Here is a 19,235-nt window from a genome sequence, read left to right on the forward strand (position 1 = left end):
AGTCCAATGACTCCCTCCTCCAGATCCGAGAGTGCAGAATCAGAGGAAGCTGCAGCAGCATCCCCCTCCTCTAACCTCCCAGCAAACCTGATCATAGAAAGGACCTGCAGCTACATCTCCCCTCCCAGCATACCTAATCATAAAAAGGAACTGCATCTGCGTCTCCCTCCTCTCCCCTCCAAGCATACCTAATCATAAAAAGGAACAGCAGCTACATCTCCCTCCTCTCCCCTCCCAGCGTACCTAATCATAGAAAGAAACTGCATCTGCGTCTCCCTCCTCTCCCCTCCCAGCGTACCAGAACACAGTAAGAAGCTGCATTCCCCTCCTCTCTTCTCAGCATAACTGATCATAGAAAGAAGCTGCAGCTCTATCCCCCTCCTTTCTATGACCAGGTTTGCAGGAAGGAGAGGAGAGGAACGTAGCTGCAGCTTCTTTCTATGATCAGGTATGTTGGGAGGGGAGAAGCTGCAGTTGCATCCCGCTCCTCTCCCCTCCCTGCATACCCGATTATAGAAAGAAGATGCAGCTACATCCCCCTCCTCGCCTCTACTTTGGGAGGAGGGGGATGCAGCTGCAGCTATCAGTCTTCTATGCAATGTTTTACACCACGTGTTGCCCTAGGCGCAGGCTGCCAGTCTCAGCTCCTGAATACTCAGCACTTCACTAGTTGCATTTCGTCATCCACCTGAACAGAGCGGATCACTGATATCTGGTGATTTTATTAGTGGGGGCCCACTGTACCCCAGAAAAGTGAAATCGTCTTTAATACCATTACATAGCAAAGAAATCTTAAAAAAAACAAAAAAAGATTTTTCATTTGTAGTTTTTTTTATGAGACCTTAACAGGAAAAAAAAAGGCACTGGACAGAAATCTTCTCTAATTTCAAGTTTTATTAAAACAAGGCATCACAGAGAGCGGTACTATACACTATAGATCCGGTACGTGTTCTCCCGTAATTTTGACATGACGCTTTTGATGGGTAAGTTTTGTAGCCTGGCGATTTCGTGAACGGTGTGTATGGCGAGACCGGGGTGCGAAAATTTACAGACGTGTTTAGGTACCTAAAGAAAAGGAAAAAAAAAAAAAAAAAAGTATCATTAGTGACACATACACAGATCGCTGGGATATGATGTCACACTGATGGACGCCGCCTGCTGGTTCAGTGTCTGCACGGAGGAAGCTCTGCTACTGTGCATAGTGGGGGTAGTAGTGTTCACTCCAAACAGATGTCTCCCATTACCTGTTTAGGAACGAAATATGGGGCGTCCGTCTCCACAATCAGCCGGTCCAAGGGGATTTTTGTAACGGCGTCTCGCGGTGCCACAGCAGAAGGATACGTCAGGACGGCGGTGAAGCCCACCATCATGTTCGGGAACTCCTCCAGAAATGGCTCGATGTCTTGGTAGCTGCCGGTGAAGCAGTGCCTGCGGAGAAGGAGATGTTACCGAGGGTCCAGACCAAGCACGTGAACATGGAGATCGGACAGGGAAGGTAACTCACCGGTGTATCTTGTAGTCTCGAGGAAGCCATTTTTTCAATATTTTGAACAAGTCCTTGTCCGCACCCCGACAGTGAATGACCAGAGGTTTCCCCAACTGCACCACCAGCTTCAGCTGCTTCTCGAAAACCTGCTCGGGTGGAAAAACAGAGGAATGTTATTAGTAAACCTGATAATAAAGTGCAACAAAAACGAAATCCCCCGCAGACGTGCTGTAACCCGCAGCAAACACACCACCACATTTTTCATGATTTTAAAGAATTCTGCTTACTGGTATTTAATAGAAACCTTAAATATTGTATAATACATGGGGGGGGGGGCTCATATATCACTGATCGGGGCAGATCACAAAGACCCCTTTCCATGGTAAGACTACAAATGCCGTAGTCTGATCCCACTTTATACAGGATCTATCCCGATCATGTGATGGACACCGGCGCACGGCCCCTTACCGTCCAGTTATTGGAGCCATACGCCTCTGTGTAACTATTAAATGACAGCAAGCAGAGATCAGGAAGAAGCGGGATGGGGGTTGGGTGGGGGGGCTACACAGGTTACAGCAGAATAATAAAAAATAAGTCTACAGAAAGTAATTCCTCACCATGATCTGGTCTGCGATCTCCGTGGAACACTTATGGGAATAGTCCAGACCCATTTCTCCGAAGGCGATGGCTTTCGGGTGCCGCAGAGCCATCATCATGTCTTCATGCAGGTACTTATCGTAATACTGAGCGAAGTGGGGGTGGCAGCCAAATGCCCCCCACACCAAGTCCTCGTTCAGCACCTGATCCCATGGAAGCCTGTGCAGCGTGCGAGGATCGCAGTAATCGGTGATGCAGCCCTGAAACTCCCGGGGGAAGGTGGAGGTGAACTGTTCCCGGAGGTCCGCGAAGGACGACCTGTGCGCCAGTCTGGAGTAGAGCATGTCCAGGTGGCAGTGGGTGTCTATGAAGCCTCCAGGCAGGAACTTGGAGTCCGAACTCGTAGAGGGAATTTCCAGAGTCCGTCTGCCGGACTTGGTGGTGCGACCAGAGGTCCAGGCGTCGTCAGAAGACTCGTATCGCTTGTGGCTCCTTACTATGGGGCTGACGTTGTCGCTGGACGCGCTGAGGCGACTGCTGTCCAGCAGGGAAGGTTCCGACGCGTAGCTGCTGTCTTGCTCTTTCTGGCGCCAGGTGCCATGTTCTGCGGGGGGTCTGTAGACGGGGATGATCGGCTCGGTGTAACGCTCCCAGAGACTTTCAAACTGGCGATCATTTATAGAACAGCAAGGCGGGAAATTGTCATCCTGAGAAAATCTGGCCAGCGGCCCCACGTCTTCTACGTCGGAGAAGTCACTTCCGATAGAAGGATCCTTTTCTGCTACCTGCAAAAATAGGTAATGATTACGGTCTGTTATCTCAGAAATGGAAATGTGTCTCCCCCACCGATAAACAATGAGCGAGCATTATGGCCTTGATCTGGTCCCGGCCTGTGATCATGGCTCCCTGCACATAGCCTCCATTAGCCGTGATAGCGGCAGTGAGAGGGTTAATTGATGGGATCAGCGTTTCCACAATGTGAATAATCCGGTGGGGGTCCGGCACACCGCACCCCACCGATCAGCTCTGTGCTCCTCCAGGGGGGGATGGATGGACACAATGTACAGAGTCATACACGGTGTAGTGGTAGGTCTAGGTACTAAAGGTAGGATCCCACTGACTTCACTAGGAGCCGCAGCACCAGAATGTGACACTGCACCGAGCTTTGGGCCCGTGCACTTTACACATCACCAGAGCTACAGAGGACTGTGGAGGTGCCGAACATCAGACCCCGATTATACTGATGACCTTTCCTAAGTGCAAGCATCAGGATCCCAACCCCAGACAACCCCTTTAAAGGGAACCTGTCACCCCGTTTTTTCAGTATGAGATAAAAATACCGTTAAATAGGGCCTGAGCTGTGCTGGACAATAGTGTATTTTGTGGACCCCGATTCCCCACCTATGCTGCCGAAATACCTTACCAAAGTCGCCATTTTCGCCTGTCAATCGAGGTGGTCTGGTCAAATGGGCGTGGTGAAATCTCTGTTTCTTCCCCCAGATCTTGCTTATCTTTCCGTTGGTGGCGTAGTGGTTTGCGCATGCCCAACTGCCGAATCCACTGCGCAGGTGAAGAAAAAGAGCATGATCTGCGCTATTCCCCTGGTTATCGCATCTCGGCTTCAGGAAAATGGCCGCCGCGATCTCGGCAGCATGGGTGGGGGAATCAGGGTACACAAAATACACTATTGTAAAGCACAGCTCAGGCCCTATTTAACGGTATTTTTATCTCATACTGAAAAAACGGGGTGACAGGTGCCCTTTAAGGACTTACTGTTGTACTCACATCATCATCGCTGTCTTCATGTAAGAACACAAGTCGGGGGTTTTCCTGCGGGACTTTGGCTTCGGGTCTGGGAGTCACATTGATGACCGTGCGTCTCGGGCTGGGCGCTCGCTTTCTGTCGTCGCTGCTCTGTTTCCGGTCTCCCACAACTTCCTTCTTGGAGACTGTGGATTTTGGGGTTGAGCGGAGCGGAGGCGAATCTTCTGGATCAGAGCGAATACTTTTTTCCACTGGTTTTCTTTCATGTGAACGCCTGGTCTCGCTGTCCCGCGCTCTCCGGGGCGTCCCCAGGATGTCATTGAATGCCCTCTGGAACAGGAGAGAAGGCACTTTGATTTTCAAGCTTCGCTGTCTCATCTCTTCATTACTCGATCTCCTATTAGAGTCAATATTTCTCTGCTCCTGGTGATCGCGCTGGAGAGAAAATGTGGAATCTTAGTCGTTTGTGGGCACAAGAGAAAATTACACCGATCATGGGCTGTGCATTATACTACATGGAGGACTATGGGCTGTGCATTATACTGTATGGAGGACTATGGGGAGTGCATTATACTACATGGAGGACTATGGGCTGTGCATTATACTACATGGAGGACTATGGGTTGTGCATTACACTACATGGAGGACTATGGGCTGTGCATTATACTACATGGAGGACTATGGGCTGTGCATTATACTGTATGGAGGACTATGGGCTGTGCATTACACTACATGGAGGACTATGGGGAGTGCATTATACTACATGGAGGACTATGGGCTGTGCATTATACTGTATGGAGGACTATGGGGAGTGCATTATACTACATGGAGGACTATGGGCTGTGCATTATACTGTATGGAGGACTATGGGGAGTGCATTATACTACATGGAGGACTATGGGCTGTGCATTATACTACATGGAGGACTATGGGCTGTGCATTACACTACATGGAGGACTATGGGCTGTGCATTATACTACATGGAGGACTATGGGCTGTGCATTATACTGTATGGAGGACTATGGGCTGTGCATTACACTACATGGAGGACTATGGGGAGTGCATTATACTACATGGAGGACTATGGGCTGTGCATTATACTGTATGGAGGACTATGGGCTGTGCATTACACTACATGGAGGACTATGGGGAGTGCATTATACTACATGGAGGACTATGGGCTGTGCATTATACTACATGGAGGACTATGGGCTGTGCATTATACTACATGGATGACTATGGGCTGTGCATTATACTACATGGAGGACTATGGGCTGTGCATTATACTACATGGAGGACTATGGGCTGTGCATTATACTACATGGAGGACTATGTGCTGTGCATTATACTACATGGAGGACTATGGGTTGTGCATTACACTACATGGAGGACTATGGGGAGTGCATTATACTACATGGAGGACTATGGGCTGTGCATTATACTGTATGGAGGACTATGGGCTGTGCATTACACTACATGGAGGACTATGGGGAGTGCATTATACTACATGGAGGACTATGGGCTGTGCATTATACTGTATAGAAGACTATGGGCTGTGCATTATACTACATGGAAGACTATGGGCTGTGCATTACACTACATGCAGGGGCTATGGGCTGTGCATTACACTACATGGAGGACTATGGGCTGTGCATTACACTACATGGAGGACTATCGGCTGTGCATTACACTACATGGAGGACTATGGGCTGTGCATTATACTGTATGGAGGACTATGGGCTGTGCATTACACTACATGGAGGACTATGGGCTGTGCATTATACTACATGGAGGACTATGGGCTGTGCATTACACTACATGGAGGACTATGTGCTGTGCATTACACTACATGGAGGACTATGGGCTGTGCATTACACTACATGGAGGACTATGTGCTGTGCATTACACTACATGGAGGACTATGTGCTGTGCATTACACTACATGGAGGACTATGGGCTGTGCATTACACTACATGGAGGACTATGGGGAGTGCATTATACTACATGGAGGACTATGGGCTGTGCATTACACTACATGGAGGACTATGGGCTGTGCATTACACTACATGGAGGACTATCGGCTGTGCATTACACTACATGGAGGACTATGGGCTGTGCATTATACTGTATGGAGGACTATGGGCTGTGCATTACACTACATGGAGGACTATGGGCTGTGCATTATACTACATGGAGGACTATGGGCTGTGCATTACACTACATGGAGGACTATGTGCTGTGCATTACACTACATGGAGGACTATGGGCTGTGCATTACACTACATGGAGGACTATGTGCTGTGCATTACACTACATGGAGGACTATGTGCTGTGCATTACACTACATGGAGGACTATGGGCTGTGCATTACACTACATGGAGGACTATGGGCTGTGCATTACACTACATGGAGGACTATGGGCTGTGCATTATACTACATGGAGGACTATGGGCTGTGCATTATACTACATGGAGGACTATGGGCTGTGCATTATACTACATGGAGGACTATGGGCTGTGCATTATACTACATGGAGGACTATGGGCTGTGCATTATACTACATGGAGGACTATGGGCTGTGCATTATACTACATGGAGGACTATGGGCTGTGCATTATACTACATGGAGGACTATGGGCTGTGCATTATACTGTATAGGAGACTATGGGCTGTGCATTATACTGTATAGGAGACTATGGGCTGTGCATTATACTACATGGAAGACTATGGGCTGTGCATTACACTACATGCAGGGGCTATGGGCTGTGCATTACACTACATGCAGGGGGCTATGGGCTGTGCATTACACTACATGCAGGGGGCTATGGGCTGTGCATTACACTACATGCAGGGGCTATGGGCTGTGCATTACACTACATGCAGAGGCTATGGGCTGTGCATTACACTACATGGAGGACTATGGGCTGTGCATTATACTACATGGAGGACTATGGGCTGTGCATTATATTACATGGAGAACTATGGGCTGTGCATTACACTACATGGAAGACTATGGGCTGTGCATTACACTACATGGAAGACTATGGGCTGTGCATTACACTACATGCAGGGGCTATGGGCTGGCTATGCATTACACTACATGTAGGGGCTATGGGCTGTGCATTACACTACATGTAGGGGCTATGGGCTGTGCATTACACTACATGCAGGGGCTATGGGCTGTGCATTACACTACATGGAGGACTACGGGCTGTACATTATACTATATGGAGGACTATGGGGGTGCATTATACTGTATGGAGGACTATGGGCTGTGCATTATACTATATGGAGGACTATGGGGAGTGCATTATACTTCTGATATGGAGTCTTGACTTCTATGTACATCCTTGGTGATTATAATGGTTTATATTTTTCTATTCATTAAAGAACAGCGGCAGAACAGGGAACATATACTAGAATGAAGAAGATAAACATCAGGATGGGGGGGCATATACATATATATCATGGGGGGCCCGGTCCGAATCTTGCACAGGGGCCCGTCAAACTCTAGTTACTCCACTGCAGTGGTCACACATACTCGCTACAACAGCATTCACAAAGGACTTTGGGATCCCCAATCTTGATATTGTGGTGGTCTCTATAGCCAGACCCCTGAATATTGCTACTGAAGTACCTCTTTCTCCGGCGAAGCCTCTGATGTCTCTATGTGGGTGGCAGTTCTGTGGGATTGGACTCCGTCCATTTGTCTCCTCTGGGCCCTCACAGTAGAGCGGACCCCGGTGCCGACATCCGGCCGGCGCCTGGGCGTACTCTGCAGGGGAGAGAAGATCACGCGCTGCTCTCGGGACTGGCTGCGACTCTCATCATCGCGCTCTCGGCTGCGACTCTCATTATCGCGCTCTCGGCTGCGACTCTCTGCATCGCGCTCTCGGCTGCGACTCTCATCATCGCGCTCTCGGCTGCGACTCTCTGCATCGCGCTCTCGGCTGCGACTCCCATCATCGCGCTCTCGGCTGTGACTCTCTGCATTACGCTCTCGGCTGTGACTGACTGTCCGTGACTTGCTGCTCTTCCGATATTTGCGAGGAGATACCTCGGGCGGGCTCAGCCATCTATGCTTCCGTGAACCGCTCCTGTCTGCCATGATGACTTTAAGAGCTAAAAAAAAAAAAGTAATCATTAGTCACAAGTGTAAAGAAGACATTCAGCAACTCGTCATCCTTTCTGGACACCCTAAATGGGGGAGGGGACCCCAATATGTCCAGATCTCTACCAGATGTCAATACTAGAAAAACGCTGCAACATAAACACCAAAAATCCATCCTGCGCCTATAATGGAAAATGTGATATAATGAGTGAGAGCCATTAATCCGCGCTCACACGCAGCTCCGCTGCAGCCGCTCAGGATCCGTCACCAGCACCCTGTGTTGCTGCAGAAAAACCACAGCGGTAAATCTGCAATAAATTATACCTGTCACCCACACCCCGCAGAGCAGACACTGAGTGGTCGGGGGTCTGACACCCGAACCCCCGCAGAGCAGACACTGACGGAGTGGTCGGGGGGGTCTGACACCCGCCCCCCCCAGAGCAGACACTGACGGAGTGGTCGGGGGTCTGACACCCGCACCCCACAGAGCAGACACTGACTGAGTGGTCGGGGGTCTGACACCCGCACCCCACAGAGCAGACACTGACTGAGTGGTCGGGGGTCTGACACCCGCCCCCCACAGAGCAGACACTGACGGAGTGGTCGGGGGTCTGACACCCGCCCCCCACAGAGCAGACACTGACGGAGTGGTCGGGGGTCTGACACCCGCCCCCCACAGAGCAGACACTGACGGAGTGGTCGGGGGTCTGACACCCGCCCCACACAGAGCAGACACTGACGGAGTGGTCGGGGGTCTGACACCCGCCCCCCACAGAGCAGACACTGACGGAGTGGTCGGGGGTCTAACATCCGCCCCCCACAGAGCAGACACTGAGTGGCCGGGGGTCTGACACCCGCCCCCCTACAGAGCAGACACTGACTGAGTGGTCGGGGGTCTGACACCCGCCCCCCACAGAGCACTGACGGAGTGGTCGGGGGTCTGACACCCGCACCCCACAGAGCAGACACTGACTGAGTGGTCGGGGGTCTGACACCCGCCCCCCACAGAGCAGACACTGACGGAGTGGTCGGGGGTCTGACACCCGCCCCCCACAGAGCAGACACTGACGGAGTGGTCGGGGGTCTGACACCCGCCCCCCACAGAGCAGACACTGACGGAGTGGTCGGGGGTCTAACATCCGCCCCCCACAGAGCAGACACTGAGTGGCCGGGGGTCTGACACCCGCCCCCCACAGAGCAGACACTGACTGAGTGGTCGGGGGTCTGACACTCGCACCCCACAGAGCAGACACTGACGGAGTGGTCGGGGGTCTGACACCCGCCCCCCACAGAGCAGACACTGACGGAGTGGTCGGGGGGGTCTGACAAGCCCCCCACAGAGCAGACACTGACGGAGTGGTCGGGGGTCTGACACCCGCCCCCCACAGAGCAGACACTGACTGAGTGGTCGGGGGTCTGACACCCGCCCCCCACAGAGCAGACACTGACTGAGTGGTCGGGGGTCTGACACCCGCCCCCCACAGAGCAGACACTGACTGAGTGGTCGGGGGGGTCTGACACCCGCCCCCCACAGAGCACTGACTGAGTGGTCGGGGGTCTAACACCCGCCCCCCACAGAGCAGACACTGACTGAGTGGTCAGGTGTCTGACACCCGCCCCCCACAGAGCAGACACTGACGGAGTGGTCGGGGGTCTGACACCCGCCCCCCACAGAGCAGACACTGACGGAGTGGTCGGGGGTCTGACACCCGCCCCCCACAGAGCAGACACTGACGGAGTGGTCGGGGGTCTGACACCCGCCCCCCACAGAGCAGACACTGACGGAGTGGTTGGGGGTCTAACACCCGCCCCCCACAGAGCAGACAGAGTGGTCGGGGGTCTTACACCCGCCCCCCACAGAGCAGACACTGACTGAGTGGTCGGGGGGGTCTGACACCCGCCCCCCACAGAGCAGACACTGACGGAGTGGTCGGGGGGTCTGACACCCGCCCCCCACAGAGCAGACACTGACGGAGTGGTCGGGGGGGTCTGACACCCGCCCCCCACAGAGCAGACACTGACGGAGTGGTCGGGGGTCTAACACCCGCCCCCCACAGAGCAGACACTGACGGAGTGGTCGGGGGGGTCTGACACCCGCCCCCCACAGAGCAGACACTGACGGAGTGGTCGGGGGTCTGACACCCGCCCCCCACAGAGCAGACACTGACTGAGTGGTCGGGGGGGTCTGACACCCGCCCCCCACAGAGCACTGACTGAGTGGTCGGGGGTCTAACACCCGCCCCCCACAGAGCAGACACTGACTGAGTGGTCGGGTGTCTGACACCCGCCCCCCACAGAGCAGACACTGACGGAGTGGTCGGGGGTCTGACACCCGCCCCCCACAGAGCAGACACTGACGGAGTGGTCGGGGGTCTGACACCCGCCCCCCACAGAGCAGACACTGACGGAGTGGTCGGGGGTCTGACACCCGCCCCCCACAGAGCAGACACTGACGGAGTGGTTGGGGGTCTAACACCCGCCCCCCACAGAGCAGACACTGAGTGGTCGGGGGTCTTACACCCGCCCCCCACAGAGTAGACACTGACTGAGTGGTCGGGGGTCTGACACCCGCACCCCACAGAGCAGACACTGACGGAGTGGTCGGGGGTCTGACACCCGCCCCCCACAGAGCAGACACTGACTGAGTGGTCGGGGGTCTGACACCCGCCCCCCACAGAGCAGACACTGACGGAGTGGTCGGGGGGGTCTGACACCCGCCCCCCACAGAGCAGACACTGACGGAGTGGTCGGGGGTCTGACACCCGCCCCCCACAGAGCAGACACTGACGGAGTGGTCGGGGGGGTCTGACACCCGCCCCCCACAGAGCAGACACTGACGGAGTGGTCGGGGGGGTCTGACACCCGCCCCCCACAGAGCAGACACTGACGGAGTGGTCGGGGGTCTAACACCCGCCCCCCACAGAGCAGACACTGACGGAGTGGTCGGGGGTCTGACACCCGCCCCCCACAGAGCAGAAACTGACGGAGTAGTCGGTGGTCTGACACCCGCCCCCCACAGAGCAGACACTGACGGAGTGGTCGGGGGGGGGTCTGACACCCGCCCCCCACAGAGCAGACACTGACGGAGTGGTCGGGGGGTCTGACACCCGCCCCCCACAGAGCAGACACTGACGGAGTGGTCGGGGGTCTAACACCCGCCCCCCACAGAGCAGACACTGATGGAGTGGTCGGGGGGGTCTGACACCCGCCCCCCACAGAGCAGACACTGACGGAGTGGTCGGGGGGGTCTGACACCCGCCCCCCACAGAGCAGACACTGACGGAGTGGTCGGGGGTCTAACACCCGCCCCCCACAGAGCAGACACTGACGGAGTGGTCGGGGGTCTAACACCCGCCCCCCACAGAGAAGAAACTGACGGAGTGGTCGGGGGTCTGACACCCGCCCCCCACAAAGCAGAAACTGACGGAGTAGTCGGTGGTCTGACACCCGCCCCCCACAGAGCAGACACTGACGGAGTGGTCGGGGGGGTCTGACACCCGCCCCCCACAGAGCAGACACTGACGGAGTGGTCGGGGGGTCTGACACCCGCCCCCCACAGAGCAGACACTGACGGAGTGGTCGGGGGGGTCTGACACCCGCCCCCCACAGAGCAGACACTGACGGAGTGGTCGGGGGTCTAACACCCGCCCCCCACAGAGCAGACACTGACGGCGTGGTCGGGGGGGTCTGACACCCGCCCCCCACAGAGCAGACACTGACGGAGTGGTCGGGGGGTCTGACACCCGCCCCCCACAGAGCAGACACTGACGGAGTGGTCGGGGGGGTCTGACACCCGCCCCCCACAGAGCAGACACTGACGGAGTGGTCGGGGGTCTAACACCCGCCCCCCACAGAGCAGACACTGACGGAGTGGTCGGGGGGGTCTGACACCCGCCCCCCACAGAGCAGACACTGACGGAGTGGTCGGGGGTCTGACACCCGCCCCCCACAGAGCAGACACTGACGGAGTGGTCGGGGGTCTAACACCCGCCCCCCACAGAGCAGACACTGACGGAGTGGTCGGGGGGGTCTGACACCCGCCCCCCACAGAGCAGACACTGACGGAGTGGTCGGGGGGGTCTGACACCCGCCCCCCACAGAGCAGACACTGACGGAGTGGTCGGGGGTCTAACACCCGCCCCCCACAGAGCAGACACTGACGGAGTGGTCGGGGGGGTCTGACACCCGCCCCCCACAGAGCAGACACTGACGGAGTGGTCGGGGGTCTGACACCCGCCCCCCACAGAGCAGACACTGACTGAGTGGTCGGGGGTCTAACACCCGCCCCCCACAGAGCAGACACTGACGGAGTGGTCGGGGGGGTCTGACACCCGCCCCCCACAGGGCAGACACTGACGGAGTGGTCGGGGGTCTAACACCCGCCCCCCACAGAGCAGACACTGACGGAGTGGTCGGGGGGGTCTGACACCCGCCCCCCACAGAGCAGACACTGACGGAGTGGTCGGGGGGGTCTGACACCCGCCCCCCACAGAGCAGACACTGACGGAGTGGTCGGGGGTCTGACACCCGCCCCCCACAGAGCAGACACTGACGGAGTGGTCGGGGGTCTAACACCCGCCCCCCACAGAGCAGACACTGACGGAGTGGTCGGGGGGGTCTGACACCCGCCCCCCACAGAGCAGACACTGACGGAGTGGTCGGGGGTCTGACACCCGCCCCCCACAGGGCAGACACTGACGGCGTGGTCGGGGGGGTCTGACACCCGCCCCCCACAGAGCAGACACTGACGGAGTGGTCGGGGGTCTGACACCCGCCCCCCACAGAGCAGACACTGACGGAGTGGTCGGGGGTCTGACACCCGCCCCCCACAGAGCAGACACTGACGGAGTGGTCGGGGGTCTGACACCCGCCCCCCACAGAGCAGACACTGACGGAGTGGTCGGGGGGGTCTGACACCCGCCCCCCACAGAGCAGACACTGACGGAGTGGTCGGGGGTCTGACACCCGCCCCCCACAGAGCAGACACTGACGGAGTGGTCGGGGGTCTGACACCCGCCCCCCACAGAGCAGACACTGACGGAGTGGTCGGGGGTCTGACACCCGCCCCCCACAGAGCAGACACTGACGGAGTGGTCGGGGGGGTCTGACACCCGCCCCCCACAGAGCAGACACTGACGGAGTGGTCGGGGGTCTGACACCCGCCCCCCACAGAGCAGACACTGACGGAGTGGTCGGGGGTCTGACACCCGCCCCCCACAGAGCAGACACTGACGGAGTGGTCGGGGGGGTCTGACACCCGCCCCCCACAGAGCAGACACTGACGGAGTGGTCGGGGGTCTGACACCCGCCCCCCACAGAGCAGACACTGACGGAGTGGTCGGGGGTCTAACACCCGCCCCCCACAGAGCAGACACTGACGGAGTGGTCGGGGGGGTCTGACACCCGCCCCCCACAGAGCAGACACTGACGGAGTGGTCGGGGGTCTGACACCCGCCCCCCACAGGGCAGACACTGACGGCGTGGTCTGACACCCGCCCCCCACAGAGCAGACACTGATGATCGGCCATAATGATAGGACAGTGATAAACCAGCCTTATAAAAGGTAAAAAAAAATTATTTTATGCGCCTTTAGACGTCTCGTTCACACGTCGCTTCTTTTCCCCTTTTGTAACTTTCTTTTTAATCAATATTGATGGGACAGAAGGAGCTTTATACACAAACCCTGCATAAGAAGCACCATGAAGAAATGCAGTTTTATGCGGAATTGTCCTGCATTGTTCTGGTGGGGGCGGGGGGAGGACAAAACAAAACGGAACTAAGGCTACGTTCACATTTGCGTTGTGCGCCGCAGCGTCGGCGCCGCAGCGCACAACGCAAACAAAAACGCGGCAAAACGCACGCTAAAACGCTGCGTTTTGCGCCGCATGCGTCGTTTTTGCCCGCAAGTTGGACGCAAAAAAAATGCAACTTGAAGCGTTTCTTGCGTCCAACGCTTGCGGCCATGCGGCGCAAAACGCAGCACAACGCATGTCCATGCGCCCCCATGTTAAGTATAGGGGCGCATGACGCATGCGGCGCCGCTGCGGCGCCCGACGCTGCGGCGCTGACCGCAAATGTGAACGTAGCCTAAGACGCTGGGTGTGAACTTCCCCGAGGTCCCACAGTGCGCTCTGCCGCAGACGCTCGGCGTACTCCCCGGTTTACCAGCATTAACTATGACCGTTCTGCCCGGGGCCCGCACTGCTCTATCAGGGCCTGCTCTGTGGTACTACTAGTCCCAGCAGCTCACTGCCTTTTTGGTGTTTGCACAGAACCGACAGCTGAACCCGTGAACTGTACGCAAACTACAAAGCTCCGAGACCCGAGTTCCACCGGGCGCCCCTCTCACACATGCGCACCACCCGTGCCGGGAGCGCCCCCCGAACTTACTGCCGCACAGCACCGCCGCCCCGAGAACTCTGCTCTCCGCCTTCCGCAGCCCAGCGCCCCCTAGAACGCCTAACAGTGATTGGCTGAACCCTAGCGCGACACCGCCCCACCCCCTCCTGTTCTGCTCGTTTATTCGTCAGAAAACTTGTCCGCCTTATTGTTCGGCTCTCCTATTGGTTGATGAAAGTGATGCGGATTGATTGGCTGACAAGTACACGCTGATAACCAGTTTGTTCTAGTAAAATTTACAGTGAAGTAGAGAAATGTCCCCAGTGTTCACCCGAGACTGTGTCATAGAGAGGACGGGGCCGCACACGCGAGGCATCTATAGCGGGGCGATCAGTGCTGCGGCCTATCAGATCGCTGCTTTCATTATCAGGCTTTTGCAATCTGATTGGTGTCTAGGTATGGGGCGGCCCAATCAGATCACAGCTTTCATTTTGGAAATAGAAAGCAAACACCTGAATGGTTGCTATGCACAACGCCGTCACTACGGTATAGCCCATGTGTATGTAAACAGAAATGGGCTAAAGTAAAAATATATATATATACTAGCTGGTAGCCCGATTCTAACGCATCGGGTACTCTAGAATATGTATGTAGTTTATTTATGAAGATTTTAGAATAATACATTGAATACACAGGATTCAGCCGGCCGAAACCAATTACCGAAGCGTGGCTCAAATCCTGCGCCAATTCGTGGCCAGACTGCGCCTGTCACTGATTGTTCGCGGCCGGTCATGTAGTATATAGTACAGCCACATAGTATATTGCGCAGCCCACGCAGCACATTGCACAGCCCACGCAGGACGTTGCGCAGCCCACGCAGGACGTTGCGCAGCCCACGCAGGACGTTGCGCAGCCCACGCAGGACGTTGCGCAGCCCACGCAGGACGTTGCGCAGCCCACGCAGGACGTTGCGCAGCCCACGCAGGACGTTGCGCAGCCGACGCAGGACGTTGCGCAGCCCACGCAGGACGTTGCGCAGCCCACGTAGTACGTTGCGCAGCCCACGTAGTACGTTGCGCAGCCCACGCAGTACGTTGCGCAGCCCACGCAGTACGTTGCACAGCCCACGCAGTACGTTGCACAGCCCACGTAGTACATTGCACAGCCCACGTAGTACATTGCACAGCCCACGCAGGACGTTGCACAGCCCACGCAGTACGTTGCACAGCCCACGTAGTACGTTGCACAGCCCACGTAGTACATTGCACAGCCCACGTAGTACATTGCACAGCCCACGCAGTACGTTGCACAGCCCACGTAGTACGTTGCACAGCCCACGTAGTACGTTGCACAGCCCACGTAGTACATTGCACAGCCCACGTATTATATTGCACAGCCCATGTAGTATATAGCAATGTGGGCATCATATCCCTGTTAAAAAAAAGAATTAAAATAAAAAATAGTTATATACTCACCTTCCGTTGGCCAGGATCCAGGCGAAGCGGTTATCGACGCTGCTCGCTCGCTCGCTCCGGTCCCAAGAGTGCATTGCGGTCTTGCGACACCGCTACGTCATCATCTCGCGAGACCGCAATGCATGGAGCAGTCACCGGAGCGTCGCGAGGAGCAGGAAAGGCCGGTTCTGGATTCAAGGGGCCGACGGCCGGTGAGTATATAACGATTTTTTTTTTTTTTTATTATTTTTAACATTAGATCTTTTAACTATTGATGCCGCATAGGCAGCATCAATAGTAAAAAAGATGGTCACACAAGGGTTAATAGCGGCGGTAACGGAGTGCGTTTCCCGCAGCATAACGCGGTCCGTTACTGCTGTCATTAACTCTGTGTGATCGATGACTGGAGGGGATTATGGAGCGGGCACTGACTGCGGGGAGGAAGGAGTGGCCATTTTGCCGCCGGACTGTGCCCGTCGCTGATTGGTCGTGGCCGTTTTGCCGCGACCAATCAGCGACTTGGATTTCCATGACAGACAGAGGCCGCGACCAATGAATATCCGTGACAGACAGAAGTGACCATTAGACAATTATATAGTAGATTTTATATATATATATACACACACACACACACACATACACACACTCTCATTCTCTCTCTAATCCCCCCCCAATGGGGACTATCATAACTATAACTATGGCTTTGTTCACACATTCAGGTTGACACTACAATCCAATGCCACCTCCATTCATATGCACGAGTAGGTACATAAAGGGATTGTTTACACTGGCGCATTATCAGCCGACACCCGGTATTGTGCATTGAGGCCCTGTTCACACGCTCAGTATTCTGTCAGTATTGTACAGCAGTGGTGAGGAGTTTCTATGACACTTTTCCACTCCTGCTTTTGGCTTCCAATAACTGATGTAGAATACTGAGTGTGTGAACGCGGCCTAATGAGAATAAACAAGCGTTGACCACAGAGTGACTTGTACCATTGTCCCATCTATGACATGTGAGGGCCTGGACACGATCCCACCATGAATTGGTGCCCGGGGCCTTACTGATCGCTCCGCCAGATGACTAGACAACCCCTTTAACTGGTTCCCATACTCTCCACTATAAGTTGGAGGCGACATTGATGATGTGATGAACTACACAATTCTATTTATTTTACACAATGTATAAAACCAATAATTACAATATATAAAGTCGATAATTACAATCATTAAAAAAGTTACGAAATTAAGTGGAAATAAATGACAGTAACACTGAATGACGAGACCTTTCATTGCTCGTAAGTTACCAAAATTGAGGAAAGCAGGCAATGTTTATAACACTATACAAAATATATCACAAAGGGGACAAAACACTACAGTGTATACAATCACATGAGACACAAAGGGATAACAGAAGTACAAACCTGTGGTCTCAGGAGCTGCTCAGGTCTTTATGGCGGGAAGAAATGGTAAAGAACTACAGCGGCCGGATCCTCCAAGACTGACAGTGACTACCATTCCCAATCAGTATTTATCAGGTAAATATCACGCCCACAGGCCTCCCATTGGTGGGCTCCTATAGGGGCTGGTCTATGGGATGTGGCTAGGGTCCCTCCAAAAATTATGTGATTCCTACATTTTAGGATATCTTTGCCCCTGGAGGTCCCAGGCGGGAGATAGTAATGCCAGATTTCCTATCACGATCTTAGCTTTCTATAGATAGGAAACAAGGCATGTATATATTTTCATCTGTTCCATATTGATTTGTGACTGATGTGCAGGCCGCCCAGTGAGGCACATAAATACGTCACATTCGACACTTCATCACAACGCCAAATATATGTCTCCCATAACTATAGAATATACAAATATCAAAAGAAAACCAATGTTCAGAACTGGACTTCAGTGCCAGAGTGTCCGATATAAGTCCCTGTGAAAGCCGGAAACATTACTGACTCTGCAAAGTGTCGCTCCTCCGCCTCCGGTATATACGTATACACTGTGTCTGCGAGTCATCAGATAGTCCCACAGCGGGGGTCCTAGCTGGCGAGGGGGCACGTGGAGTGATTGTTGAGTGCTGGATCTTGTTCCTTCAGTTCATGATGAACCTTCCCTCAGTCAGTAATGTGAGGGGGACACGTCCACTAAGACACGGTTTATCGATTTTTTTCCCACTACATCTATGACACGGAGGGTCGGCTCAAAATCAGCAATACAAGTCTATGGGACCATTAAAAAAAATCGGACATCACTTGGATGAAATCTGATTTAGGTCTGATGTTCACGGACTGTCAGAAAGGAGAAGGTGGAGAAACTGATTTTTTTCTTCTCCTCCACAAAAGAGAAAATCTGATGACACTCGGCGCTGACTCTGATCAAAATAATTAATTCATTTTTCTCGTACCTGGGACAAACTTACACATGAATGAGGCCTTTGTTTGGATATAGAAAAACATGGCCGCCCTCTCTTTACATGGAAGTGGTTGGAATTAAAGAGCAATTTCCCACTAGGCCCAAACACAAGGGTGGCGCTGGATCTGGAAGGAAGCGGACATGTTTTTCTCACTTTATTCAACTCCTTTAAATTTGCTCAGGCTTCTTCCTCCCCAGCATAAGCACACAAGGGGCCATGATGCTTTATTATCCTTGTGCGATGGGGGTAGGACGAGTACCCCACTATGCTGGGCCAGAACATGGCAGACGTTGAGGTAGTCCCCGCAGAGGTAGATGAAGTCGGTACCCAGAAGGTAGTAGTGTTAATGGCGTATGCTCAGCCCTATAATGGCCACCGTTGGGGCAATACATAGTGAAGTCAGTCAAACAGAACGGAGCTGTCCACCCTCTCGTCTTCGTACAGTCCGATCTCCTCCATCATCTTCAGCTTGGCTTCATTCATTTCAATTCCCCATGATGGCTCATTGCTTTCTGGAAAACGAGAAGAAAATAAGAAAGATCAGTTACACGCATTCCATAAAATATGACGTTGTTATGGAGACTTGTTATACAGTCTGCTGGAGCTTCATTACATGGGTTTCAATGGCCGAGCATCAGCATGCAGCCGTACATCACCAAGCACAATGCCGAGTGTCGGATGGAGTGGTGTAAAGCCGCCACTACTGGACTCTGGAGGAGACGTGTTCTGTGCAGTGATGGATCGCACTTCTCTATCTGCGTCTCGTGGAGGGGTCTGGGTTTGGTGATTCCAGGAGGACGTTACCCCCTGACTGCATTGTGCCCCCTGTACAGATGGTGGAGGAGGATAATGCTTTGTGCTGTTATCAGGGGGCGGCCGCGGACCCTCAGCTCCAGTGATGGGAAATCTTCATCGTCAGTACAAGACATCGTGGACAATTGTAGCTTCAGATTTGAGGGAACAGTTTGGTGAAGTTATATCTGCAGAAGGCGACTCTATATTAATGTCTATGGATGGAGGATGGGAGGTCAGAAAAGACCCGGTAAAAGGAGGTGGATGTGATGGGGGGC

The 19,235-nt window shown here is 54.2% G+C and overlaps 2 protein-coding genes across 5 annotated transcripts in view; both read right to left on the minus strand.

Moving 5' to 3' along the window:
- Positions 1 to 876: 876 nt before the first annotated feature.
- On the minus strand, positions 877 to 17,265 carry TATDN2 (TatD DNase domain containing 2). Of its 3 annotated transcripts, none has more exons than XM_077276768.1 (7): positions 17,177 to 17,265; positions 7,486 to 7,970; positions 3,869 to 4,282; positions 2,104 to 2,868; positions 1,505 to 1,632; positions 1,245 to 1,428; positions 877 to 1,065 (listed from the first exon to the last, which is right to left on the minus strand). In XM_077276768.1, exons 2-7 carry the CDS (start codon positions 7,954 to 7,956, stop codon positions 925 to 927), a joined length of 2,103 nt encoding a protein of 700 aa, XP_077132883.1. In that variant the 5' UTR covers positions 7,957 to 7,970; positions 17,177 to 17,265; the 3' UTR covers positions 877 to 924. The 3 variants fall into 3 exon arrangements, with proteins under 3 accessions (XP_077132883.1, XP_077132884.1, XP_077132885.1); XM_077276769.1 differs by lacking the exon at positions 17,177 to 17,265 and adding an exon at positions 14,350 to 14,478 and having other exon boundaries at positions 3,869 to 4,177; XM_077276770.1 differs by lacking the exon at positions 17,177 to 17,265 and adding an exon at positions 14,350 to 14,415.
- The window catches only part of IRAK2 (interleukin 1 receptor associated kinase 2), a 42,388-nt gene continuing 40,405 nt past the window's right edge, over positions 17,253 to 19,235 (minus strand). For both annotated transcript variants that reach the window (XM_077276766.1, XM_077276767.1), the window contains exon 14: positions 17,253 to 18,677. In XM_077276766.1, coding sequence (XP_077132881.1) covers positions 18,565 to 18,677 — 113 coding nt within the window. In that variant the 3' untranslated portion in view covers positions 17,253 to 18,564. The remainder of the gene's footprint in view (positions 18,678 to 19,235) is intronic.

Source organism: Ranitomeya variabilis, chromosome 8, assembly GCF_051348905.1.
Source record: "Ranitomeya variabilis isolate aRanVar5 chromosome 8, aRanVar5.hap1, whole genome shotgun sequence".
In the NCBI taxonomy this organism is placed as follows: Eukaryota; Metazoa; Chordata; class Amphibia; order Anura; family Dendrobatidae; genus Ranitomeya; species Ranitomeya variabilis.

What these genes read in the sequence shown, in the direction of transcription:
- TATDN2 (XM_077276768.1), bottom strand. Translation starts at nt 7,956, where the DNA reads ATGGCAGACAGGAGCGGTTCACGGAAGCATAGATGGCTGAGCCCGCCC. An exon ending in ATGAAGACAGCGATGATGAT is followed by an intron (nt 2,869 to 3,868) that starts GTGAGTACAACA and finishes CTATTTTTGCAG; the next exon opens with GTAGCAGAAAAGGATCCTTC. An exon ending in AGATCGCAGACCAGATCATG is followed by an intron (nt 1,633 to 2,103) that starts GTGAGGAATTAC and finishes CCACCCGAGCAG; the next exon opens with GTTTTCGAGAAGCAGCTGAA.